This window comes from Herpailurus yagouaroundi, unplaced genomic scaffold (genome assembly GCF_014898765.1).
Source record: "Herpailurus yagouaroundi ecotype Mexico unplaced genomic scaffold, PumYag 187, whole genome shotgun sequence".
NCBI classification, from domain to species: domain Eukaryota; kingdom Metazoa; phylum Chordata; class Mammalia; order Carnivora; family Felidae; genus Herpailurus; species Herpailurus yagouaroundi.
In genome coordinates this window covers 2,659,823-2,686,906 of record NW_024412418.1, presented here as the reverse complement: position 1 = coordinate 2,686,906, position 27,084 = coordinate 2,659,823, and the positions used below count along the sequence as shown (strand labels likewise).

Genomic DNA, 27,084 nt, shown 5'->3' with positions numbered 1-27,084 from the left:
CTTATTTGACCTTACAGTTTGCTGATTCATCTTTCCTCAGATCCGTTTAATGAAATCCCCTAGTGAGTTTTTCATTTCAGTTGTTACACTTTCAGCTACAGAATTTGATTTTTTTTTTTAGAATTACTACTTCTTTACCGGCATTCTTTATTTGTTGACATATTATTCTCCTGATTGTTGTTAGTTATTTGTCAGTGGTTTAAACCCTTTAGCTTTTTGACCATATTTTTAAACACTGTATTCTTTGTCTTGTCATCTTTAAAGGCTGTTTCCTTTAGCTTATGTTCAATAAGTAATTTGATCAAGATTTCCCTAAATGGCTTGTATAACTCATCTGTTTCTGTTTTTGTTTTTTTTTTTAATTTAGTGTTCACGTGTTTGCTGTAACATGTTTGAGTATTTTCCAGAGTTTGTACAAAATTGATTCTGGCAGTGTGTGTGTGTGTGTGTTTCTGATGAGGTACATTTTTGCTAACAGTACTCTGATAATGTTTCTTTTCTTTCTTATAGAGTTTAGGGGGAATGGGGTGGTATTCCACAAACCAGGCTATTATGCTTTATTTATAAGAATAAGCAATTCTCTCGTGCATAAGAGGAATAGCATGAGAAGATGTGGCCATACAATCCTTCATACTGAAGGAAAAAAGCTTTACAGGAAGTGGAATGGGTTTAAAGTCCAAGTTAGTGTCATTGGGTTGAGTAAATACATATATATTTATTTACTTTTTTTTTTTTTTTTTTGAGAACGGGTGCATGAGCAAGTAGGGGAGGGTCAGAGAGAAAGGGAAAGAGAGAATCCCAAGCAGGCTTTACACTCAGCACAGAGCCCAACACAGCACTCAAACTGTGAGATCATGACCTGAGCCAACATCGAGAGTCAGACATTTAACCAAATGAGCCACCCAGGCACCCCTCCATTATTCTTATAATACTTTATGGAGGATGTTGAATTGCTTTCTTTGAAGAAATTGATGTATCTTATCTTTTTTTTTTTTTTTAATTTTTTTTTCAACGTTTATTTATTTTTGGGACAGAGAGAGACAGAGCATGAATGGGGGAGGGGCAGAGAGAGAGGGAGACACAGAATCGGAAACAGGCTCCAGGCTCTGAGCCATCAGCCCAGAGCCTGACGCGGGGCTCGAACTCACGGACCACGAGATCGTGACCTGGCTGAAGTCGGACGCTTAACCGACTGTGCCACCCAGGCGCCCCTGTATCTTATCTTAAAAGCACTCATGACCTAGATGGAGAAGTCTCAAGACATGATTTTTATATCTGGGTCTGCTTATCTAGCTTTGTGATTTTAAACAAGTTGTCTTTGACCTTCCAGTTACTTATGGATAAAACCCATTGGATTGTAGATAGTTGAAGATATTTTAAAATGTAACCTTTTTTATTATTATTTCATATTTTGATACTTAAAATAGTTCAGATATGAGAAGAGTGAGAAAGGCAATAATGAGTGGGAAAGAAAACTGAAAGGAAATGCATTTCTGATATAAAAATTATGTCAGGTTTTTAGGAGTTCCCACTGCTATTCTCTATAATTCAAACTAATTTTACTCCATTTCCTTAATATATTCTCATAAAATTTTCAGAGTATGCTAAAGCTGAAATAGCCTCCAGTCACCACCTTGTTCCACAGTAGAGGAAACTATATTTTTCATATCTTAAAAAACATGTTAGATATAGTTTTGTGTCTTACATTTTGCTTAATTTCTATTTAACAGTATTTTTACCAATAATTCCATGTCATTCTTTACAGATACCTCTATATAATATCCCATCTTAGTAATAAACCATAGTTTATTTGAATATTCTCTTACTCAGTATGGGTCATCATCTTGAAGGGATGGGTCGTTTCCATTCTTTAGCTGTTATAAATATGCTACAGTGAATGTCCGCTGCCAGTTTATTTTCCCAGGTAGATACTTAGAATTACTGGACATATTTTTGTACCTTCTCTGGAAGTGACCAGTATTTATCAATTTCTTGTATGTCCTTCCAGAAGTGTTATTATCATATATAAGATACATATCTTGCATGTATATTTATTTCTATATAAAAAAAAAATGTATACCTATATAATACTTGGATATTACATGGATGTGGGGTTTTTTTGCATAATGAAGTGTCATGGAAGTATTTCCATGCAGTTGCCTACCGACTAGATGTATCATAATTCATATAACCAAGCCCCTCCTGCTGTTTTCTACTCTTTTACTACTAAAAACAGTGCTTTGATGACTATACACAAGTCATTTCATAAATGTGATTGCAATTCTGTAGGATAAATTCCTAGTTGAAGTTAATGTGAAAGGATGTGCATTTATAATTTCAGTAGATCCTGCCAAAGTGTCCTTCATAGAGATTTGCCAGTGCACATGCTGTCATCTGTGTTACTGTCTCCAGCCTTGCCAATACTCTGTTGTCAAACATTTGGATCGTTGCCAGTATGACGGGAACAATGGTACCACACTAATTGTTTTCATTTGAGTTTCTCCTGAGAGGATTGACCTGTTTGTGTGAAAGCCACATGTTTTTGTTGGCTTTTTTCTGTTGGGCTGTTAGACTTTGCTTTTAGTGGAATTTGCCATGCAGAAAATTTTTATGTTTACATAGTCCTAGGTACAACTGTTACTAAAATTTTGTGTTGTTCTTAGAAAGGGCTTTTCTATTATAAAGCATAGTCAAAATGTGCTCACTTTTAATATGCTAACATAGTAATAAGCTACTCTAGGGATGAAAGCCAGTTTCTAATACTAAGCTTTTTATTTGTTTTTTTTTTATTGCTCAGGAGGGAATGGTCCTACATCACCTCATTCACCTTTAAAACATGAAGAAAATCTAGGGTAACAGTAACATTGTGTGTATACCTGTACACAGCATCTCAGGAAAACCGAAGGAGAGCAACACTGGAGCTGGACTTTGTCATGATAGGCCCTGTAGATTTTTTTTTTTTTTATATTTGTTTATTTTTGTGAGAGAGAGCGAGTGCACATGGAGGACAGGGGCAGAGAGAGGGGGAGACAGAGAATCCCAAGCAGGCTCTGCACTGTCAATGCAGATCCCGATGGAGGGCTCGAACTCATGAACTATGAGATCATGACCTGAGCTGAAATCAAGAGTCAGACACTTAACCGACTGAGCCACACAGGTGCCCCATTGATGCTATAGATTAATTGAAATTCATGGTTTGGTTCTAAGTTATTGAAAAGAGTCAAGGGACGGCATTTTTCTTATGGAATTTCTCTTCAGCAATTTCTTCCAGCGTTGTTTGGTTGTTAGCACATCTAGACCTGTGATTCTTTCTTGTGCTTCTGTAAGAAGTTCCAGCCATCTTTCTGGGACCACTCACTTAATTTAGTTTCTTTTATCTTGGATGTAAAGGCTAGAATTCTAGTTGAATTACTTTGGTATATTTTGCATACTTGTCTTAGTGTTCCATTTTTTTCTAGATATGATATAAGACTACTACTTTATGACATGAATTTTTTTTTCTTTTTAGAGTGATGACAGTAAGGAGAAGTTTCATCTAATTTTCCTCTCATGTTTCTCTTATTTCAGCAAAAATCTGAGGGGCTTTTCTCCTGAAAAAAAAATTTACTTTCTTTTTTATTAACTGTATTTACAATAGTAGATATACTGAGATGGTTATTAGTTAACCATAAGTAATGGTATATATTCTCATCTAGATCCTAAGGAAGAGAAAGAGGAAGAAGGAAATTCTGCTCTCCCTCAAGAAGTTTCCGTTGCTGCAACTAGGCCTAGCCGGGGCTGGCGCAGTAGTAGCAGGACATCAGTTTCTCGGCATCATGACACAGAGAACACCCGAAGCTCTAGGTCGAAGACTGGTTCATTGCAGCTCATCTGCAAGTCAGAACCAAATACAGATCAACTTGACTATGGTACAGTACAAGTAGAGTGTGCTGATCTAATAACCAGTTGCCTATTGATTTTAAATGTAATGTTGAACAACTGTCAAGGGTAGGTCTGATGATATAGGGCTCCTTTTAGACAATTTGCAGATACTCTTCTTGTGTATAGTTCTTCCAGGCAGTAATTTGGTTTGAGTCTCTTGGCTGCAGAGACAAAATATCAATATCCATAAAGTTTTGTTTTGCTTGCTTTCTCCAGATGGTGCAGAAGAACACCAGTCTCCAGGTGGCATTAGGTAAGAAATTTCATCTGTCATATTTAAACCCTTGGGGACATATAGCACATACAGAAGTTGTTTTCTTCTTGAAAGAATGTGGAACTGTTACAAAAAATTAACTTCAGTTTTGGTATTTAGATGCCACTTTGTTCTTAATTAAAGCTTTAACCATGTAACCTTTACTTATCCAGTTTGGAAAGCATGTCTTGAGTACCTTCTGTATTCTGGCTTATTTTGTGCTAGCTACTAATGGGAAATGTAGATGTTTTGACTAACTAGGGTTTTTGAAATTTATATTCCATGATAAAGTCATGTGAATTATTTTTTTTTTGGTTGATCTCCTTTGATAGAGCAGATCGTCAGATGACTACACACAGTATGATAAAGTCAGTTGTTCTTTAACTCTTAGTGCCGTTGAGCAGTCATCACTTTACCTTGATTTAATGAAGTAATGTATTTTTAGTTCTAATTATTATTGTGAGGATAAAGTAGCTAGATTGCATCCAGTTAGACCGTAAGGATGAAAATTCTAAATAACTTACTGTGACTTTCTGGTACCTCTAAATAAATTAGCAAATAAAATCCAGTCAGATATAATCCTTACAACTAGAATTTCTAATCTCTTTTTGCTTCTTTTTAGTAGTGATGAGGAAGAGGAGGAAGAAGAAGAGATGCTAATCAGTGAAGAGGAAATACCATTCAAAGACGACCCAAGAGACGAGACCTACAAACCCCACTTAGAAAGGCACGTCTCAGATTTTACTCCAGACATGTCAATGAAAAATAAGTTAGGAAAGCACTATTGTGTGCTTTTATTTTGCCTTGTTACTAAACTAATGGGTATGGACTTCATTTTAAATGAGCAATTATGTACTTGTTTTGCAAATTGAACATGATCTTCTAACTCCTTCACACAGCCCTCTCTTCTATTTATATAGAACTTTATATTGATCATATCCAAATTATTGGATGTCTGCATGTTTATCTTTTTTTTTTTTTTTTTTTAATTTTTTTTTTTTTTCAACGTTTATTTATTTTTGGGACAGAGAGAGACAGAGTATGAACGGGGGAGGGGCAGAGAGAGAGGGAGACACAGAATCAGAAACAGGCTCCAGGCTCTGAGCCATCAGCCCAGAGCCCGACGCGGGGCTCGAACTCACGGACCGCGAGATCGTGACCTGGCTGAAGTCGGACGCTTAACCGACTGCGCCACCCAGGCGCCCCTGTCTGCATGTTTATCTTAACAAGATACAATAATTGTCTGAATACTTAAAATTTTTTACTTTTGTCTTTCTGTGTATAACTATAGTGAATTTTGATTCTAGGGTATTGTTAGCCTAAGCGACTTTAAGTATGTATCATTACCATGCATGTGAGGAACAATTGACTGTAAATCATATTTCATGAGCTGAGGATCATAATTTTATAGTAAACCAATGATAATCACAGATTTTACCCCGTTGTCACAGGTCCCCTTGAAAAGATCATTTGCTGGATACCAGTGTTGAAATGCATTTGTGTTTTCAGGGAAACCCCAAAACCACGGAGAAAATCGGGGAAGGTGAAAGAAGAAAAAGAGAAGAAAGAAATTAAAGTGGAAGTGGAGGTAGAGGTGAAAGAAGAAGAGAATGAAATTAGAGAGGATGAGGAACCTCCTAGGAAGTGAGTAGGCAATTACTACTAAAAATGGAAACCTAACAGATTTTGAAGCCACTAGTGGGAAAAAAAGGGTGGGAGTGTGAGGAGGGTTATTGACAGGTACATATTGCTGCCTCAAGCAGCTGTCAGTTTCATTCGAGAGACTCAAAAGCTTGCAAAGTTTAAATTTAATTCAAATCAGTACTTAAAGAGATCTAAATGAGTGGGTAAGACGGGAGCTATTGGGAGGCAGGGTAAGAGCAAAACAAGTATGGCAAATGTGGAGCCTCAAAAGAAGGGCAAATTAAGTAACGCAAGTGATTTAAGAATCTTGACTTCCTGTCCAGCCATCATTGCCTGTTGCAGAAATAAGATTTTGTTTTTTTAAGTGTTTAGGCTTTTGGTTCTGTATAAGGAGAGTAGAGTTTATATTCTCAGGGTTTTAGATAATGGACTCTTTCGATTCTACTTTTTAAATTGATTAAATTTAGGTGATAGACTTTTTATTGAAACAACTCTTCAAGTAGTAACCTTGAGGTTTATCCAAATCTTCCATGGTAATGTATAGTTAATGAAAAGTATGTATTGAACTTGTGCAGATTTATTTAAGTGAAATTATTTTAGAATGAGCTATTTGTTTGGCTTGTCAGATATGTCTTTGGTTCTGTCTATTATGGGGTATCCTTTGTTTCTGCCACCTTCTCTGTGGTCTTGAGTACATGTCTTCAGCCATCCTTCACTCCAAGCTTCAATCTGGAATATGTGGGTAGTTACTCTGTTCTTTAATTACAGGAGAGGAAGAAGGCGAAAAGATGACAAAAGTCCACGATTACCCAAACGGAGGTAAGTAATTTATACCCTTACTGTGTTCCTTATTCCTGATGGTAAGCACTTTACTCAACATAATTACTCACAATTACCTTGCAGGAATGGCTATTTAAAAATTTCTCAAATGCAACTTTATTAATGTCCTTGATGCAAAGTTACTGTGTTTTTATTTCCATTGCAGGGTCTTAAAAAATCTTAATGCTTCTTTACCTTTTGGGGAGTTCTAATTTATTTTGTCCAATTTTTTTTAAACTCTTTACAAAACATTTGGCCGTTTCTGGTTGTTTCTAACATAAATTCTGTGCAAGCTGTATACTAGTAAAGAGATTTTAATTCTTTGTGCTGTAAAATTGCTGTCCCCTATAGTGCACTGAATTAAGTCACTGTGCAGAGTGCCTCTTTTCTGTTTGCTAACATATCTCCTACATACTGATCATAGAAAAAAGCCTCCAATCCAGTATGTCCGTTGTGAGATGGAAGGATGTGGAACCGTTCTTGCTCACCCTCGCTATTTGCAGGTCAGTAAGTTGTTACATAAGGCAGCCTTTCAGGTTAGGTTCCATTACTAGTTCTCATATTTCATGAGATATTATAATTTGTGAACTTGTGCAGGCTTTATCATTGACGTACAATGTCAAGAAAAGTGTCTAGGGGCGCCTGGGTGACTCAGTTGGTTAAACGTCTGGCTTTAGCTCAGGTCGTGATCTCCCGGTTCGTGGGCTCAGGCCCCATCGGGCCCTCTGCTGTCAGCACAGAGTGCACTTCGGGTCCTCCGTGCCCCCTCTCTCTGCCCCTCCCCCACTCATGCATGCTCTTGTTCTCTCAAAAATAAATAAACACTAAAAAAAAACCAAAAATGTCTAAAAACATAGCACAAAAAAAGGATTTCCTTGAAATAGTCCGGTGTTTCCTATTGTGGTGTAAATACTTCTGATAGATGATTTTACCAACATACCAGAGACACAGATGAACAGACTTTATTTTAATGTGTATTTTTAAAAATAAAATTAGCAACTCAAATCAGTGATTTCTTAAAATAAAATCTATTAATTAAAATAAATTTTTAGGGTTTTGTTTTTTTTTTTTAGTAGAGTTTTAAAAATGAATTAAAGATTCAGCTTATATTTAGGTCTAGCAGAGGACATGAAAGTGAAATGTTTATTACTAAACCTTAAGAAATGCCTCTTTGGGGGCACCTGGGTAGTTCAGTCGGTTGAGTGTTCATCTCTTGATTTCGGCTCAGGTCATCACGGTTTGTGGGATCCAGTCCCATGTCGGGCTCTGCGCTGACAGTGCCAGCACGGAACCTGCTTGAGATTTCTCTCTCCTGCTCTCTCTGCCCCCTCCTGCTTGTTCACTTGCGCTCACACTCTCTCTCACTCTGTCTCTCAAATAAATAAACATTGTAAAAAAAGGACAAATGGCCTGTTTGATTTTTAGTTTAGCAGCAAATATAATGCAAGAGAGACTAAGCCCTCACTTTCTGATTCTGGTTCTGTTGTAGTAATGTTTGGTACTATTCTTTTGCTATAGGCCATTTACTGCATTCAGCGTTATATAATACATGATCTCTATATTCTCATGATAATGCAATTGGTATTGTTAGGGCAGTAACTGTCTCCATTTTGCCAGTGAGAACTGTAGCTTACAGTATTTAAGTACACTTCCTAAGGTCACACTGCTCATGAATGATGGACCCAGATTGGAATCCAGATCTGTTTCCATAGCCTATGTTCTTAACTATTTTTTTTTTTTAATTTTTTTTTTCAATGTTTGTTTATTTTTGGGACAGAGAGAGACAGAGCATGAACGGGGGAGGGGCAGAGAGAGAGGAAGACACAGAATCGGAAACAGGCTCCAGGCTCTGAGCCATCAGCCCAGAGCCCGACGCGGGGCTCGAACTCACGGACCGCGAGATCGTGACCTGGCTGAAGTCAGATGCTTAACTGACTGCGCCACCCAGGCGCCCCATCTTAACTATTTTATTATACTGCTCCCTCCCCCCATCCATATGCAGAGTATTTGGTTTTTCTTTAGCACTTTTGACTTAGCAAAGGAACAAGCTTTCAAGAAGCCTTAATTTTTATCCCTCTTTCTATTCTCTTACTGTTTTAGCACCACATTAAGTATCAGCATTTGCTGAAGAAGAAATATGTATGTCCTCATCCCTCCTGTGGGCGACTCTTCAGGCTCCAGAAGCAACTTCTACGACATGCCAAACATCATACAGGTACTTTTTAAATAAAATGTTTTATCAAGTGTTAAGTGCATTCTACTTTTAAGTATGTAGATTGGTAATGATACTTTTTTCTAATGTAAATCTTAAAAAGTCTACAGTCAAGTGTGAGAGAAAGGTATGAAAATAAAATGTAATAAAACATAAATTTTATAAAAGATGAACAAACTAGGGCTTTTTCGCTTTTATCCTTTGACTTTTTTAAGAACTTTTATGACCAGGACAGTTTTTTTATTGAGCACATATTCTATATCACCTGTGGACTAGAAACTTTACATGTTATCATCATCATTCAACATCACCAAGTTTGCTTATATTATGCTTGTTTTACAGCTGAGAAACCAGAGGCTTTGCACATTAACTTGGCCTTGGTGACATCACTAGTTTTTAACAGAACCAAGATTTTCTAACTCCCTTTCTGGTAGATACTTTGTAGTAGCTCTTATGGACTAGAAATGAGGAGTATGAAGAGAAAGCCTGGATGGTAAAGAGGCTTGCCTCTGGTTTATGCTAACTACTCACTAGCTCCTGGCAATTCTGGTGCTGTTGAAATTGTGAAGGCTAGCTATTACATTCCCATGAAATCTCCTGTAGGAGCTTTTCTTTTAAAAAGAGAAACCAAATGCCTTCGTAATACATAATACAGAATGGATTCAAATTTCACTCATTTTTAGCCACTGACAATCTCAAAGCCATTCAGTTAATAGGAACAAATTAGGCTGGGTATTAGAGTTAATTGAGCAGGTGCCAGGCACTGGATTATTACCTACTATCTTTTCAGTAGTTGTGGAGGGTACAACTAGGAATTCTAGTTGTCTCCTACCCAGGGTTATACTGATGTATGTACCCTTTCCATCTTTTACTGTATGTGTGACTTAGACAAGTTGCTTAACTTCTCGCCTTTCCTCATCTGAAAAATAGTGATAATAATGTCACAGATATCATGGAATTATTATAAGGATGAAATAAGATCACATCCATAGTGCTGTTTACTGCACAGGGCCTGGCACACGGACTTCTCAGAGCCCCAGGGTTTGAGCTCAGGTCTGACTCACTGCAAAGTCTGCAGTCTTCCCATGATACCATGCTGCTTCAGGGAGAATGTTGTCTCCACTCTATTCCTTGCTAGATGCTGCCATATCTCTGCTCCTTCTCCCTGTTAATACAGTTTTATTCTCTACAAAAGTAGTTTCTGACAACCAGTTTAGGGTATTAGCTATAAGTATCAAGTAACTACTATGACAAACTGACTCCTTTAGAAATTCACTCCATTTCAATTATTTGTATTTGGTTAATACAATTTTATGATGTCATTGCAGTTTTTCTTTTTCCAAATTTGTATGTACAGACTCCCTTTGAAAATGTAATTTATTTGGGGCACCTGGATGGCTCAGTCGGTTAAGTGTTTGACTCTTGATTTTGGCTCAGGTCATGATCTTATGGTTTGTGGGATTGAGCTGTATGTGGGGCTTGTGCTGATGGTGTGGAGCCTGCTTGGAACTCTCTTACCATCTCTCTCGGCCCCTCCCCGACTCGTACATTTTCTCAATCTCTCCCTCTCTCTCTCTGTCTCTCTGTCTCTCTCTCTCTCTCTTAAAATAAACATTGTTTAAAAATGTAATTTATTTGAGCAAGTGGATGCCCCACCCAGGTTTGCATGTTACAATGAAACTAGAAAGGTAGGCAAGACCTGGGAGACAAACTGAAGAGTTGTCTCTGGGTTAAAAGTGCATTTTTAGACCTTGCCTATTCATCATGTAGAAAATAGCCCAACAGGAATCGATGTCACTTGAGCGAGTTACTTACAGAATCTCAGACCCGCTCAACTAGCATCTGCATTTACTAATATCCCTAGATGATTCCCAAATATATTCAAGCTTGAGAAGAACCTGGCTCTTCTCCCACACTTGGCTTTAGAACTGTTTGGGATGGGGCATAGAATTAAATTGGATATTGTTTGCCTTTTAACTTATCCTCGTGTTTTCACTGTGACTATGTGTAGCAATTTTAAGAGAAAGGCCCAGAAAACATAGTGGTCATTTATTCAAGAGATACAGAGCATCTCCTTGTCCACTTCTCTCCAAAACCAAGTGATAAAGAAATAATTAAGTGCAGTGCTCCTTTGACCCATAGATTTTACACCATGTTACCAAGTTCATCAAAAATCCTGTGAAATTTGGGGGGATTGTGAAATGACAGGCGGGGGTTGAATGGTGCAGAAGATGTGGGGTAGGAGAATAAGGTAAAGAATACAGGTACTGTTTGCACATATATGGTGACAGCAACTTGAACCTTTTTGAGAGAAATTTAAATTGTTTATCTTGGGTAACATTTTTTAAACCTGAAACAGAAGACATGATTACCACTTTAATTGTGGATCACTTTTCTTCTAGGAGATGCCAAATTCTGTTGTTATTGTTGATTTTGGTGTTTGAGTGCCAAATTCTTCATATGTAAGCATTCAGCTTCCACAGTCTGGAAAAACTGTTCTAAAGAATAAAATCCAGGGAAAATGTAGTTGTTTACTTACTAAGCAATTTATCCAAGATCTGGATTATTGGTAAGATTGAGATTAGGGTTCCAATTCTCCTATTTCCATTAGGTTGTTTTTGTTTGGCTTTGTTTAGTTTTCTAAAACAAGTCCTGGGTGCCTGGGTGGCTGAGTCGGTTAAGCCTCTGACTTGCTCAGGTCATGATCTCATGGTCCGTGAGTTCGAGCCCCGTGTCCAGCCTGCAGCCTGCTTTGGATTCTGTGTCTCCCTCTCTCTCTGCCCCTCCCATGCTCACAGTCTTGTCTGTCTCTCTGTCTCTCTCTCTTCCTCTCAAAAACAAACATGAAAAAAGAAAATGGTGTATATCTTTTTAAAATTTTGTTTATCCAAAGTGTATTTTATACATTGAAAACAATATTGCTCTTACTAACTGATCATCTGCTTACTTACTATAAACTGGGAAAAAATACTTAAGAGGGATTCGAAATGGAACACTGACCACATTATTTTTCTTCTTAGATCAAAGGGATTATATCTGTGAATATTGTGCCAGGGCCTTCAAGAGCTCTCACAATCTGGCAGTGCACCGGATGATTCACACTGGCGAGAAGCCGTTACAGTGAGTGTTTATTTACTGGTGAACATCTGGGGGAGAAGCGCATACATGCCCTGCTCGCGGGTTAGCCCCTGTACAGACATTTCAGTTGCCACTGCTGTTTACTTTTACCAAATCAGAGGATTGATTGGGGATGCAAGTTACTTAGTGAACTTTTCCTTGTTTCCTCTGGTTTTTAAACAAAAGAAAAAAACAGATTAGTTTTCCATCTAGTTAACTTTTCCTAATTTTTCACAAGTATATGTTAGTGTCTATTGCTTGTATATGTGACCTCTAAGTTCTTGCCCTGACCCTGAGTAAGAGCCCTTTTCATTTCTCTGTTTGATCAGCCATTTCCTCTTCCACTCTCTTAGATGCGAGATCTGTGGATTTACTTGTCGGCAAAAGGCATCCCTTAATTGGCACATGAAGAAGCATGATGCAGATTCCTTCTACCAGTTCTCTTGCAATATCTGTGGCAAAAAATTTGAGAAGAAGGACAGCGTAGTGGCACACAAAGCAAAAAGCCACCCCGAGGTGCTGATTGCCGAAGCTCTGGCTGCCAATGCAGGCGCCCTCATCACCAGCACAGATATCTTGGGCACTAACCCAGAGTCCCTGACACAACCTGCAGATGGGCAGGGTCTTCCTCTTCTTCCTGAGCCATTGGGAAACTCCACCTCTGGAGAGTGCCTCCTGCTAGAAGCCGAAGGGATGTCAAAGTCATACTGTAGTGGGACAGAGCGGGTGAGCCTGATGGCTGATGGGAAGATCTTTGTGGGAAGTGGCAGCAGTGGGGGCACTGAAGGGCTGGTCATGAACTCGGATATACTCGGTGCTACCACAGAGGTTCTGATTGAAGATTCAGACTCTACTGGACCTTAGTGGAAGGGAAGACTTTGGGCACTGGGACAGCTCAGACTTTGTATTTAAAAGATAAAAAGGACAAAAAAAAAAAAATTTAAAGCATTTAAAATCTAGTAAAATAACTGAAGGGCCTGCTCTTTCCATTGTGGATCACAGCACACACATCTACACCCACCTTCTTCTCCCTCTATTGTCCCCTTTATAAAATTGATGTTGCCTTTACCAAAAAGGTAGGCAAAAAAGAAGAAGCTCTTAAAGTGAGGGTTATCCTCCTACTCCGTTCCAGCCAGGCAGACTTCGTGCTCACCGGCAGATCCCTTCTTAAACCTGTAACTCTGATGTGCTCTGGATCAGCTTTTAACTCTTGATAGTATATTACTGTCCTCTAAGCCCCTTCTCCTTCACTGCTGCCCTATGGTTCTGGCTTCTACCCACCGCGGCACACTTACCCCCAAAGCATCATACAGTTCTAATCTCTGGAGGCTGGCAGCTTGACTTGGCACTTTAGGCCCCCTGGCAGGGTGAGCTGTTAAAACAGCCCACCTCTCTCACTCACCCCCTTCTCCTCCATTCCCTGCTGGGTTTAGGAAAGGAAGGATTCATGGGGACCACCTCCCTCCTCTGTGACCCCAGCACTTCAGTCCCCTCCCAACACCTCCATCTGGTTCTCAGTGGTGCTCATTAGCTTGGAAGCAGGCTCCCATCAGGGAGGGGGGCTGCCCTCTACATGGTTTCTCTGACCATAAGACAGGGCTCTGTATCAGTGAGAAAAGTCCCAGACTAATGGCAGAAATTTGCACTTTGAACATGTGTGTTTTTGTGTTGTGGAACCTGAGATTCCTTATTTATTAATGGAAAGTCTGATTTTCTTTTGTTTTTTTTTTTTTTTTTTTTTTTTTTTTTTTTTTTTTTTTTTTTTTTTGGATCTTTGTTGCTATATTTTGTGGGGCTGGGAGAGATTAGATTGTTCTGACATGGGGTCCTTTCCATAAGAAGTACTTTTGAAGGCAAGATATAGGGTTGAAGAAGCACAGCCAGCCTCTAAATCATAGCTCTCCAGTGGCCTTTAAAGAAAGCTGGTCCTCAGCACTAACAAAATCACTACAGTAGCATACAGTAGCCTAATGCTTTTTCAGAAGCCTATTTAGGGAAGGTTGTTAGGTTTTCAGTATTTAGTGCTCTTTGAGTTTTTAGAGCATTGAAATTTAGGAATTTTGAGAGGATGAGAAGGATTGTTCAGGGTCTGAATTACAGATACAAGATTTTCTCTTATGCATTTATTTTCTTTTTTTGTCCCCTTCATGTCTTCCTGCACACCTTCCTGTTGGCCCAACTGTGGCCCCTTGCTTTGTTTTGGTTTTTGCTTTATCATTGGTTCATTCCAGCTCCCAATTAGTGAAGGACACTGCCATCAGTGAAGAGGTCTATGACTCGTACAGTTTTAAGTCCAGGAAAATTGCTCTGTTTTGTTTTCCTTCTAAGAACACTTCAGAAGAGGAAAGACTTCCATAGACGAAGTTAATAATCTGTATAATAATCACCTTGGCTTTCACCTAAAATTCTGGGAATTACCACTTCCATTGAGATAGAATGGGGTAGACTGCTTATTCCTGTCCATGGGAGAGGCAGGTGGTGTTTTTTTTTTTACAAGTTTATAACTCCCAGAAGACTAAAAACCTGTTAGGGGATTTTTAGAGAATTAGAAGGGCAGTTTCTATCCTTCTGTGTACCTCACAAGCCGGAGTTAAAGGCTTGTCCTATTCATTGTCAGAAATGTGTGATGGCTATTGGAAAGAATGAAGTTTTGCTGGGAGCAAAATAAGGAACGGCTTGTTTTTCACAAACACTAAAACGACAAAGTTTATTAATTTTCTCTTTGATTTATTTTTTTCCAAAAAGAGGGGTAACAAAATGTCATCTCTGAAAGAGGCTTACTTTACACCCACTAGTGTCAGTGGTTGGGATGCCAGGGATAGGGAGTCAGACACCTACAGTGAACAGACTTAAATGCACCATTGTTTCTTTTCAGAGTGTTGCAGATTTGCCGTCCCTCCAGTGTGGGGGTAGAAAATGGAATAAGGATAGAAGGGATGTAGAATATGCTTTCCTGCCCACAGTAAGGATTTGGAATGGACTCTGGTATGTTGAGTACATTTGAAAATATTATCAGATCGATTGGGTGCGTTTACAACAAAGTCATTCCACTTCCCTTATAAGTCCTTTTTATATTGTTTCACTGGCTCGCATCTGGACTCCACACTTAACTTCTGTCGTCGTCACATTTATCTTCTTTGTCCCTGTAAGTTGTGCTTGCAGTGGTTAGTCATCAGATATTTTAACCACCTACACAAAAGCAAACTGCATAAAAAACTTGATGAGAGAAAGGGAAAATATGTTTTTCTCTATATAAAACTCCTCCCCATCAAAAGCAACAAGTTGGTTCTAATAATTAGGAACTTTCTGTTTCTCCTTTTGTTTCTTGACCTCTTTATAGGTACCATTTGCCAACAGTTTGCTTCAATAAGTTATTATTATCAGTATGCAATCAATTTTAAAATATTCTCCAGGGACTTTATCTTTTTTCCTTTTGAGAAAGGGATGCTAGCACAATAAAAAGTGGTGCAAGTAAGCTGGCTTCTACTAGGCCCTCTTCCCTTTCCCTGTCTGCTTATCACGCTGTTTACTTCTATGTCCTTCCAAGGAGCTCTCCTAACCTTAAAATTCCACGTTGCCTACTCATAGTCAAATTGTGTTACCTTTTTAATAACTCTTCCCATTGCATATTCTCCATCTTGAATTGGCGATTCTAAATTCTGAAAATGTAACTCAGATACAAGTATTCTTTCTGGGAGATGCGCTTCCCCCTAATCTCTGGTTGCCTGTGGTTATTCTGCATAATTGAGACTTACTGTGCTTCAGAGAGTTTGGATACACACTGGCCAGGATTACTGGGAGTTAAAAAAAAAAAAAGAAATCAGGTATGGAAAAGCATCTACATAGAGCACTTGAACCTCCTTTGTACCTATTGGAAAAAAATCTAAAAAGTGTACTAAAGCCAGCTAAGGTTATCACGGTCTGGTTGTTTGAAGTACCATTTTTCCCTCCTTCTTTTTCCCACTTTCCAATGTACTCAAGAAATTTGAAAAATTGTAATGGATCAATTTAAAATATTTTATTTCCTGAAAGCCTTTTTTGCCTGTTGTAATGTGCAGGACCCTTCTCCTTTGATGGGAGAGACAGGTAGTTACCTGAATCTAGGTTGAAAAGGTTATGTAAAAAGAAATTATAATAAAAGGGATACTCTGCTTTTCAAATCCTTGTTTTCTCTTAATCTAGTTAAGGCATATCCAAAATAAACATGTAAAGAAGAACAATAAAAGTTGTCTTCTTGGAAGCAACTTGTCTTCCTTGATTGTAATGATTACAGTTCTCCAAAGGATGAAGACCATTGATGCCGTTCAGTGAGAAACAAGTGCCCTCAGAGCAGGTTTTATGTGGCAGATGCTGTTTGCTCTCATTGAGAATCAGACAGCATCTGACTCATTTTAGTTCTTGATTTCTAATGCTGAGTTGCCATAGGATTCTGTGATCATCTGGCAAACTTGGAAATCCCTCCCATGTTTTGGCAGACTTGTAGAAAAGGTGGCCTTATTAGTCTAGTAGAGAGAACGTTAAGGATGCTGTGAAGTTTATGTTAGTCTGATAAGTGACAAAACCTTGGTGGCATTCAGTATCGGTGCTTTTTCAGAAAACTCCGTGTCCACGCAAGTACTAACTTAAAGAACTAGAATCCTCCTACATTCTTAAAAGGCCTACTGTGACAGCACCCACTTCTCACTTTTCTCCCTTCTTACTCTCGCTTATTGTTTACTTATGGAAGTTTGCACCTGAGGTGTGGGTTTCAGTGTAGAGGCAACGTCTATGCTATGAAACAGTGGGAGCTAATTGATTGATTCAGGGATGACACTTGCAGCTCTTGGGTCAGTAAGTATCATCCTCTAACCTACGGAGTTAAATGCAATAGAAGAACAACTCTGCACATGCTGTTAAACTCTTTTGCCCTCATTTCAAAGCCCAGCTCATTCTCTTATCTTGTTGAGAAGCAGTGTGGTGTGACTGGGCTAAGGAAGAAAAAGAAAAGCATGTTGTCACTTGAGACTGCCTTAGAAATGTTACCCGGTCAGGGTTGGGTGTTTCCTGTCCTTTGGAAGAAAACAGGCCTAAACAGTACCTTCCTCATCCTGTAGCTATGAGGAAGGCACCATGATCGAGGTTAGAGATGCTTACTTTGCTGATTTTTTAGTGTAAATTAAACTAACTTTAGATACATAATGAAGTGATACAAATGAAAAGATGCTGCATTTTTAAGGGACCTGTTTCACATAAACTTTGTTTCTTAACAAATGTGAAAAACCTAAAGAATGAAATTGGAAAGTCAATGAGAGAAACAGCTCTAAAATCAGAGACCTATATTGAAATTTTGTGCCTGCTTCCTGGGTTTTGTGTACATTATTTACTTTCTTTAAGCCTCAATTTCGTATGTAAAATGGGGAAATTAATATTTATCTCATAGAATTATTCCATAGGTCGAATAAAGGCTTTAAAGCCTTTAGCACAGTGTCTGGTCCAGAGTAGCTGCTTAATCAGTGGCGGTTGTATTTATAGTAATAACTTAATATTCTTGAACACTTTACCAGGCCAAAAAAAGGAAAGAAAGAGGAGGACATGGGGAATACAAAGGAGGGTAATAATAAAATTAAATGATTATATGTATATAATACAGATCACATTAGGCAGGGGTGTCATGAGGATTAGTGTGATAGTGACCTTGTTGCTAAGTGCAAAAGCAAAACAATGACATAAAAACAAGTAGGCTAGGCACTGAGTGGAGGAGAGAGATGGAGGCAGACACTGCAGGAAAAAAAGCTGATTAAAAAGGGGCCTTTGATTCCACAGGCACAAAAATCCACAGCCAGGAATTTGCTGCCACCTCTGAGTCAGGCAGGGGGTGGGGGTGGGGTGCACAATCCCATTAGTACAGAATGCCCAGTGGATTTAGTCTGAGAGTCACATTTCTTATTTGGACCAGTGTAGACAGAAGCAAACCCAGCTCACTTGTTTCCTGGGACATTTGAGTTAGGGGATGGCTTTCGCAGAGCACTCATCGCTGACCCCTCACCGCCGGGACCTCTGTAGCCGCTCTATCTGGCTAGCAAGGAAGATTCGTTCAGATCTGACTGCTCTTATGGAATCTTATGTAAGTTGCCTATTTTGCTGTTGTCTGTTTTCACTTCATCTCCTCTGATGGAGCCCGTTACCACCATGTCTGTCCCAGCCCCCATTGCCAATCGTGAAGGCCCTCCTCATATAGTCATTCATAGATTGGGCCCGTCATTTGACATGGTTCTTCATGGTTCCTTCCCTTAAGGAAACTCCTGTGACCTTATTTTCTTCTCTAGGCTATTTAGGAGACATGGTCTTTGAATAAGAAAATATACATGGGGTTCTGGGTAGGATTGGCTGTATGTCTTGGAGGCTGTTCCTAATTTGATCGCCTACAGTCTGAATTCTACCAGAATAGATTAGCCGTGGGCCCTCTAAGTATGGGTTCTTCGTATACATCGTTCTGAATTTTTGCACTGTGTAAAGAGTGAGGTGTATAGGATTGAGAGAAGAGCAGCACAGATCCAAAGAATTTCTCCTAGCCACCCACTTTTTCATAATTTATACCAAGTCTCCCTGTGTCTAAATAGAATAGTCACCTACACTGTCAAAAGGATCCCCTAGAAAATTCACTGGGAGTTCCAGACTGGTTTTCTGATAGAAGGAGATACCCATCGGTGTCCATCTAAGGCCTATAGGAACACTGAAGGCCCTGTGAGAGTTCTGAATATAGATTCGTACAGCCTCACCAGTTAGAAATCAGACTCTTTGAGATACGAAAGAGTCTGATTTTTTTTTTTTTTTTAAACGAATTCCCACTGAATTCTCTTAAAGGATTGTCCTCACCATTGAGAGTGGACAATGGAAGAGACGGGGTTAGAAGAATTCTGCAGTGGGTTAATTCTAGGGCTTCATAGATGTACCCAGTGTTTTTAAGTATGTTTAAATTACTTAAATCTCCAATATGATTTAAAATACTTCAGTTTCCAGGAGGCAGTTTGAAGCGGGAAGGAAGCATTCTAGACCAGTGGTTTTCAACCTTTAGAACCCAATGAAAACTGCAGATTCTCCCACAAAAACTGAACAGGTAGTCAAAACAGTATGTATAATTTCAGAGACAATAAGGTCTTCCTAAAGTCCCATCATTGGATCTCAAATAAAGAGTTCCTTTTGTAGATTTGTTATTTTCTTTACAATCTGGATCCTTTTTGACCAGGAAGATGAAAAAGATTTTACATGAGATTTAGGGATGAAATAAAAATGTTGGGATAATTACAGAAGATATGATGTTTTTATGTATCCTTGGCCAGATGAAGCATCAGGGCCTGAACGAGAACATAAACCTGGACTCTGTGGATGGTGTGCCAGTGGCAAGCACTGATCGATGGAGTGAGCTGACTGAGGCAGAACGACTCCAAGACAACCTCCAAGCTTATCGTGCCTTCCATGTTATGTTGGCCAGGCTTTTAGAAGACCAACAGGTACATTTTACTCCAGCTGAAGGGGACTTCCATCAAGCAATACATACCCTTCTACTCCAAGTTGCTGCCTTTGCTTACCAACTGGAGGAATTAATGATGCTCCTGGAACACAAGATCCCCCCCAATGAGGCTGATGGGATGCCTACCGTTGTTGGAGATGGTGGTCTCTTTGAGAAGAAGCTGTGGGGCCTGAAGGTGTTGCGAGAGCTTTCACAGTGGACGGTTAGATCCATTCGTGACCTTCGAGTCATTTCTTCTCATCAGACTGGGATTCCAGCACACGGGAGCCATTATATTACTAATGACAAGAAAATATAGCAGTTTTCCCTCTTCTCTCCCCCTTCCTTTTCTAGTGGAATATACACAGTTCCCTGAGGCCTCACTTTCCCATTCTTAAGTTTTGAAAGTTTTCTAACCTTTTAAGACCACAGGCATTTTCATCAAGTATGGTTGGAGACATGGACAAATGGGCATAAGGTTTATTGTGGAGAGAGAGAGAGAGAGAGAGAGAGAGTGTGTGTGTGTGTGTGTGTGTGTTTTGGACCATAAGGGAGTGGGGACAAGGGCAACATCCTTCCACTTTAGTGCTCTAACCTTTTCTACCCACTAAGTTAACCTTACAAGTATTTAACAGTCTCACAGGATAAATGTATGTTTAACTTTAGTCCTAGATGACTTTTCTGAGAAGACTGAAACAGTGAATGAAAAATCATGGACTGTACTAGCCAATTCAAACTCACAGATAATAAAAATAGTAACTAACGTTTATGGAGTATGTACTGTATTGTAGCAGTACACCAGGGGCTCTGTGTGTAATTTCCACAACTCTGTTGAGGGAAGTAGTGTTCTCCCCTCTTGGCAGATGGACTCTACTAGCCAATTCAAACTCACAGATAATAAAAATAGTAACTAACGTTTATGGAGTATGTACTGTATTGTAGCAGTACGCCAGGGGCTCTGTGTGTAATTTCCACAACTCTGTTGAGGGAAGTAGTGTTCTCCCCTCTTGGCAGATGAGAAAACAGGGTCACAGAAATTACAACTTGTTCAAGGTTACCCACCTAGCAAATGGCACGCTTCAGTTTGAACTCAGATCTTTCTCACTCTAAAGCCTATGTGCCCTTCACTGTAGAGGCCTAATTATGAACTTCTTTCACTGCCTCTGTGTCACAGAGGGTTGGAAAATTGACCCATGTAGTCTATCCCTAGCACTGGAAAAACAATCCCCATTATGTGTCCTGATATGTTACTAGAACAAAATTTGCATGAAGGGCAGTATTTGTTGCCCATGCCTAGCTAAGAAGAGAGCACTGGAGATGTTAAGATTCGGTTTGGGGAAAAGATTAGGCCCACCAGACTTGTGAAATTAGGAAGCTCCAGGCTGCTTTAGAGTGCCCACAAATGTTTTTGAGTTTTGGATTGGGCACAACTCGTACTAGGTTACCTCACATTTATTGTAATCAGCAATGTGGCGACATAGGCACTGTAAGCCAAGCATTCATGCACAATGGTTGGAATACTACTCAGGTTAAAATGTCACAAAACTCCTTTTACCACACATTCTCTGGACTTAGTCATGAGGAGAGGGTGAGGCCCACTCTGTTCCAAGTGGGAATGCCAGCGATACTGAAGCAATATACAGCAAAGCCTCCATGCTTCACAAGAAAGGGGCAGGGCATTGTGTTCAATGTTCTTGAGAGAAACACTGTATGAAAGACCCTAACTAGTAATTGTGGGCATTAATGGAAAAGGTCATTTGCGGTCAGGCGTACGAACCAGTGCTGCAGTGTAAACCCAGAAGTTCTCAGGTGTGACGTTATTTTATGCTACCAGTTAAAGTCACCATTGTGGATAGGGGACCCAAATCAATTTAGTTTACTTACTGTGCTCTTAAGTGAACCATGAGTCAGAGAGGGCTAACCGCATAAGTTGCATGAGATTGGGATGGGGTGACTTAGCTTTCAACTTTTTCCCACAAGGGTTTGTGTCCACAACTCCACAAGGTCAGTGTTATGAGGACTCTGGGAGAGGCACTGTGGCAATACAGGGCAAGGAAGGCCCTGCTCTGCAATATACATCTGTGGAAATGGCCTTGTATGTGTAGAAGACATCAGTTCTGGTTGGAATTGTGAGGCATGAGGTTAGGGTTAGGGAGTTCTAGGGAGGAGCTCGACGAGGGCCAGAAATCATTTTCTGGAGGAGGGAGGAGTTCGGTTGTATCTCAGAGGGTGGCTGGGTACCAAGTAAAGAGAAATCATGAGAAGAGGAAGAGTTGGCTGGTTAGAAGAAAGTGAGGCAGTAATAAACATTTGGGTCCAGCTGCCACTCGAGGTTAATGTTTGGTTTTATTTCATTTGTAATTTTGGTGTATAGGTAGATACTGTCTCAGTAAAAGCATAGAGGCTTACTTCATTTAAGCTTTCTCTGATTTGAACTTTTTCTTCTGCTTAAGAGCAGTATTTCTAATGGATAAAGTACCTGTTTATTAATGTGAAGCTCGTAGATTTACCTATGAAGTATTTTAGGCTCTTTCTGTTTAATGGATAAAGATGGGAATACAGTTTCTTACTGGGGAGTAACTGAACACAAACCTGAATCTGAAAGAAGTGGCTCCCAAGTGTTTTGTTTTTATATTCAGCAGATGAGGCAGAGCAGAAGTTGGCAGAAGTTTTGGAAATCAAGGAAGCATGACTTAAGCTTTGTTGAGTTACATGTGTAGAAATATTTATCTGTAAGAGGCACATTTGAAGTGGCAGAGGGTCCAGGAAAGGTACAAGTACTAACTACTGAATAGGAGAAAAATAGGAAGCCGTGTGAGTCTTGATTAGTAAGCAGCCAAGTCCCCCTGAGTGTACGCCCAACATTGTGATAAGAGTTCTGTATCAGTTTCTTCAAAAAAAAACTTGCAGCATGCCTCAAAAGAATTATGGGGAGGGGCGCCTGGGTGGCTCAGTTGGTTGAGCGATCGACTTCGGCTCAGGTCACGATCTCACAGTTTGTGAGTTCGAGCCTTGCGTCGGGCTCTGTGCTGACAGCTTGGAGCCTGGAGCCGGCTTCGGATTCTCTGTCTCCCCTCTCTCTGCCCCTTCCCTGCTCATGCTCTGTCTCCTCTCTCTCTGTCTCTCTCTCTCTCAATAATAAATAAATGTTAAAAAAAAATTTTTGTTTTTTAAAAAGAAAGAAGTATGCGGAAAATCCCTAGAAAAATGTAGACAGAATAAGGGAGAAATGAGCACTCAGCTCTAATAACAAAGTCGCAAAAGTGTGGATCTGAACGTGTCAACTGTGCATCTTGCTTCTCTGAAATGGACGCAACATTGAAGAAGGGACTGACAACAGGCCCGTGTTCCAGGGGTGTGTCTCAAAATACAGATAGGAATGATGGCAACACTGTGGAAGTATGGTTTTTTTTAAGAGTCCAGAACCCAAAAGAGATTTTTGGCCTTTAGGTTTTAGTTCCCTTGTTTCTTAGATCTATATATGGATAGGATCTCTAGGGAATCATATTTTTATAGACATATAAACTATCTATAGTTATATAATATGCAACTATAAGATTTATATAAAATGTATAATGTGATTATATATATATATATATATGTAAAGGCATTTGTGTGTGTGTGTGTGTGTGTGTATATATATATATATGTATATATATATATATATATATTTTTTTTTTTTAAAGCATGAGTTTAGTTCCTAACCCCTAACTCATATTTTGTAAAGAGGAGTCCTTCTATCCCACAGCCTCTAGAAAAGTCCTTTGTTAGGAGAGAGATTCTGTTTTTCTGAATCGGTAAGGAATTACATGTATGAGAACTGGTAAACTTTGCATTGGTTTAAGAAGGTGATTTGGAAAACACTTGCAAATTGGCACAAACTCACAGGCCAACCATCAAATAAAATTAGCTTTGAAATGATCAGGTTTGAGGGAAGTGAAGGTTTTAATAAAGTCATCGCCTTGGTATTGCTGTTTTTTCAGGCTCATGTGGATTAAAGCCCAGTGGATGACTCATTCTTGTGACCACTGGTCAAACAGGCAGAGGACAAGTAAATATTTCAGGGAGACCTACATAGTTCCAAAGTGGTTTAGAATGACTATGAATCCTCAGCTCTTTATAAAGTGGCTGAACACCTACTCTTTTAATACTAAGGAGTAACACAGAAATGCAGGAAGCAAAGGGGCTTCCACCAGGGCGATAAAGTGATTGGTGAAGAGGAAAAATAAGTCCAATTTGGGTATCAACTTCGGTCGATTTATGGTATGTGCACGAGTGTTAGTTACTAGGCAGTGTTTAGGCCAGGGCATTTAAGAAGAATGGTGTGGCCTCCTGCCTCAGCCCACCCAAGAACAAACCTCCCGGATGTCGGGGACACTGAAAAAGTGAAAGGGGTAAAACTGTCCTCTTTCCACTCAGAAGCTTCTGTAGAGCCCTGAAGTCTACAGATAAACACAGTGAAAAATACAATTTGATCTTTTGATGAAATGTGCGGGGTGTGCGGTAACATCCATGTGCATGTGATTCTCCTGTTACTTGGATCCATCTATTTTTGGCAGATAGTAAAAGATGCAAGAGCGGCTAACAATAAAGATCTCGCCTCAGCAGGACCACGAGTCGCTTCTTTTATTTCTGTATCTTTGGATGAGCAAGAGGAATTTCAAGTGGTTTCAACATTGGATGAAATTTAATCCTCCCAGCAAGGGCCAGGCTCCGTCGAGCGTGCCGGGTAAATCTCCGTGATGCCAGGCCACCGGGAAAAACTCCCGAGGCCAGTCAGCCTAGAAAAGGCAGATTGCCCCACACCTATCAGCTAGCCTGCAGACGGGGAAGAGTTCCTTTCGAATGGTTTAATTTCAACTCTGAACCCCAGTCAAAACCTTTGAAGGACAGAGAAGAACCCTGATTGGCCCGTTTCTAGTCCAGTTTGAAGGTAGACACTTAAGCTGGGAAAAATCGCATAGGGCAGAATATGAGACTTAACTAAAAGATGCTGCGTTTTTATCTACATGTTCAAGGCAGTGTGAATACTGCCTCATTTACTCGTGCCAGGCAGTTAATCCTCTGAGATCTCACAAATGAAGGAAATGAGAATGAGCATTAACTTGCCCAGGTCCCTCCCCTAGTACCTGACCGGTGTGGAGTTTTAGTTCTGGCTCCAAGACTCACTCCTCTATCACTGCCATGGCCACCTAAAAATCGAGGCCATTTTATGTGGAAATCCTCCTCCATCTCTGGATTTCAGATAAAGCCAGCACAAACCTGTGCCAAACCCTGGTAAGTTTCCAAACTTTGAGACAAGTCACTTTTTCTGAGTTTTCTCATTTAAGAAATGGAAGTGGCCACTAACTTCACAGCTTGGTAAATGGTTTAGACAAATGAGTGTCTGAAAGTACTTGTGAATGACATACACACATCAAGTATATTTCATGTCTCACATAGCTTGGGTTCATGTGAGACCTTCAGCTGAGGAGAGAGGTCTGTTAAGCATCTCAGAGAGACACCAGTTGCTCCCCAGGATCCCATCTGGTCACAGCCTACATGTCCCCCTGTTGTGCCTGTGAGCCTTTGGCCAGTAGAGGCTGACCCGGCAGCCAGGAATCCCGCACCTACCTCCCTGAATGCCCAGACTGGCTGTTCTCCACACCCAGAAGGTGGCTTTCAGAGGAGACGGGGTCAGGCAAGCTCCGGAGCAGCCTGGCAGACACTGCCCAGGATGCGTTAAAGCATGCATTTAGACAGTCACCTGCTACATGCCAGCACCTCCTCTTAACACGGAAAGGAACTCAAAACTTCTCCACCGGACAGCACCACGGGGCCAGAGGTTCAGTAACGTGCCCCGGTGTCGCAGGAGGAAAGCCGAAGAATTAGAGCTACGGCCGAGGGGGGAATTTCCCACCGCCCCGTCATGCTTCTGCACCAGACCAACCTCATCTTGGGAGGCATCTGGTGCCTCTGCGTCCTTCTCTTGCATCCAGCACTCTGGCAACCCTTCCTCTCACAAGCCTTCGGAAACTCTGGGAACAGTAACTCCTAGCCCGGACTTCTCTTGTGACCCTATATGCCATCCCTCCCCTGACAAGGAAAGTGGGACCCAGTCTGAGGTAGTGGTTAAATATGTTATTCCTTCCAGGATGAGCGTCGTCTGAACAAGGGACCCAGGGAGGCTTTTTCAAAATAAATTCCCAGGGCACCTGGGTGGCTCCGTCAGTTAAGCATCTGACTCTTGGTTTCGTCTCATGTTGTGATCTCACGGTTTGTGAGTCTGAGCCCTGCATCAGGCTCTATGCTGACAGCTCGGAGTCTGGAGCCTGCTTCGGACCGGCCCCTCCCCTGCTTGCTCTCTTTCTCTCTCTCAAAATAAATAAAAATAAACTTTTTTTAAGAGTGTTTTTTAAATAAATACATTTCTGAGGCAGATGTCTTTAGGTCAGACCAACCTGATGCCACACCACTAGGTAAAAGGTTTAAGATGACTTCCTCTTCTCTTGCTTAATTATCCCTGGCTCCTTATCCCCAAAGCTTGGGGTGGGGAGAGAGTTGGAAGTTACACAGACAACTCAGTAGGTCGCTAAAAAAATTACCAACCTGGTTCTAAGCTCCAAAGCTCAGTCTTCCAGCAGTTTCCTGTCCCACTCCCACGAAATGCTTATTGATGCCTACTTTGGACCAGTAATAAGGATACAGAAAGAAATGTTAGTGGTAGTAGCAGACATTTATTCAGTATTTATTTACTCTGCCAGTCATCATTCTAACTGCTTTACATGCATTAACTCATTTATCCCTCACAAAAAGTCTTTGAGCCGGCCACCCCAAAATGTGCCGCTTTGGCATACTGGTTATTTTAAAGTCACTTAAACAGCCTGTGCAAGGACATTCTGACCCTCTTTTGTCTCCAGAAAGCAGAAAATAAATCTGGGAAAGGAAGGACTCTCCCTGTACCAGGAGAGAGATATATGCTCATCGCCAGAGAGAAGGAATTGAGGGCTGAGAAGTCTGTATACACAAACCATGTTACTTCTTCACTAATTTACTACCCCAAGCCCAAACCCCTTGATCTTGTCAATTCTTCACAAGTTTGTCTAAAAGGTATAAAAGCTGCCTGCTCTGGTCACTTCTTTGAGTCTCATATTTTTATATGCGTATGTACGAAATTAAGTTTGTCTTTCTCCCGTGAATCCGTCTTTTGTCAATTATTAGACCAGCCAACGAATCTAGAGGGAAGACGTTTTCTTCCCCTACAGTACAAAGATTTTTATTTTACAACCACAGGAACAGGCACAGACAGCAGATGGTTCCCTGCCTTGCAGACACTCATGATGTCCTAAGAAAGCAGGCAGACAGCCAATGGGCACAGAAGTCAAGGTGTGGTTAGTAGCACCCTGAGTAGAAAAGAAGAGCTGTAGGAGCCCCAAGGAAGGAAGGAATGTAGAGAACTGCTCCAAAAATGGTGTTTTGGGAGCTAGGCTTTGAAAAATGACTAGGCTTTTGGCCTCAGGAAAAAGTAAGGAGAAGTAGGTAAGAACATTCTGGAGAGAAGGGAGAAGCACTAGTCAAGGCTTGGCTGCTGGAAGGTATGTAGCATGCTTGGAAATGTTTACCAGGACTGAGCTCAGGGTTCTCCAAGAA

General features: G+C 40.3%; 2 protein-coding genes across 3 annotated transcripts in view; both read left to right on the top strand.

Annotated features, from left to right (window-relative positions):
• The window catches only part of ZFP91 (ZFP91 zinc finger protein, atypical E3 ubiquitin ligase), a 46,905-nt gene extending 30,695 nt beyond the window's left edge, over nt 1-16,210 (top strand). Inside the window, exons 3-11 of one of the 2 annotated variants that reach the window (XM_040495071.1) lie at nt 3,696-3,908; nt 4,138-4,174; nt 4,800-4,901; nt 5,684-5,818; nt 6,587-6,637; nt 7,062-7,140; nt 8,738-8,852; nt 11,870-11,969; nt 12,320-16,210. In XM_040495071.1, coding sequence (XP_040351005.1) covers nt 3,696-3,908; nt 4,138-4,174; nt 4,800-4,901; nt 5,684-5,818; nt 6,587-6,637; nt 7,062-7,140; nt 8,738-8,852; nt 11,870-11,969; nt 12,320-12,830 — 1,343 coding nt within the window. In that variant the 3' untranslated portion in view covers nt 12,831-16,210. Of the gene's footprint in view, nt 1-3,695; nt 3,909-4,137; nt 4,175-4,796; nt 4,902-5,683; nt 5,819-6,586; nt 6,638-7,061; nt 7,141-8,737; nt 8,853-11,869; nt 11,970-12,319 lie in introns of both variants that reach the window. The other variant, XM_040495070.1, reaches the window with a different exon arrangement.
• A 188-nt stretch (nt 16,211-16,398) lies between these two features.
• On the top strand, nt 16,399-20,224 carry CNTF (ciliary neurotrophic factor). Its single transcript, XM_040495074.1, has 2 exons — nt 16,399-18,069; nt 19,286-20,224. The coding sequence occupies exons 1-2, from the start codon at nt 17,956-17,958 to the stop codon at nt 19,772-19,774; spliced, it is 603 nt and encodes a 200-aa protein (XP_040351008.1). The 5' UTR covers nt 16,399-17,955; the 3' UTR covers nt 19,775-20,224.
• The last annotated feature ends 6,860 nt before the right edge of the window (nt 20,225-27,084 follow it).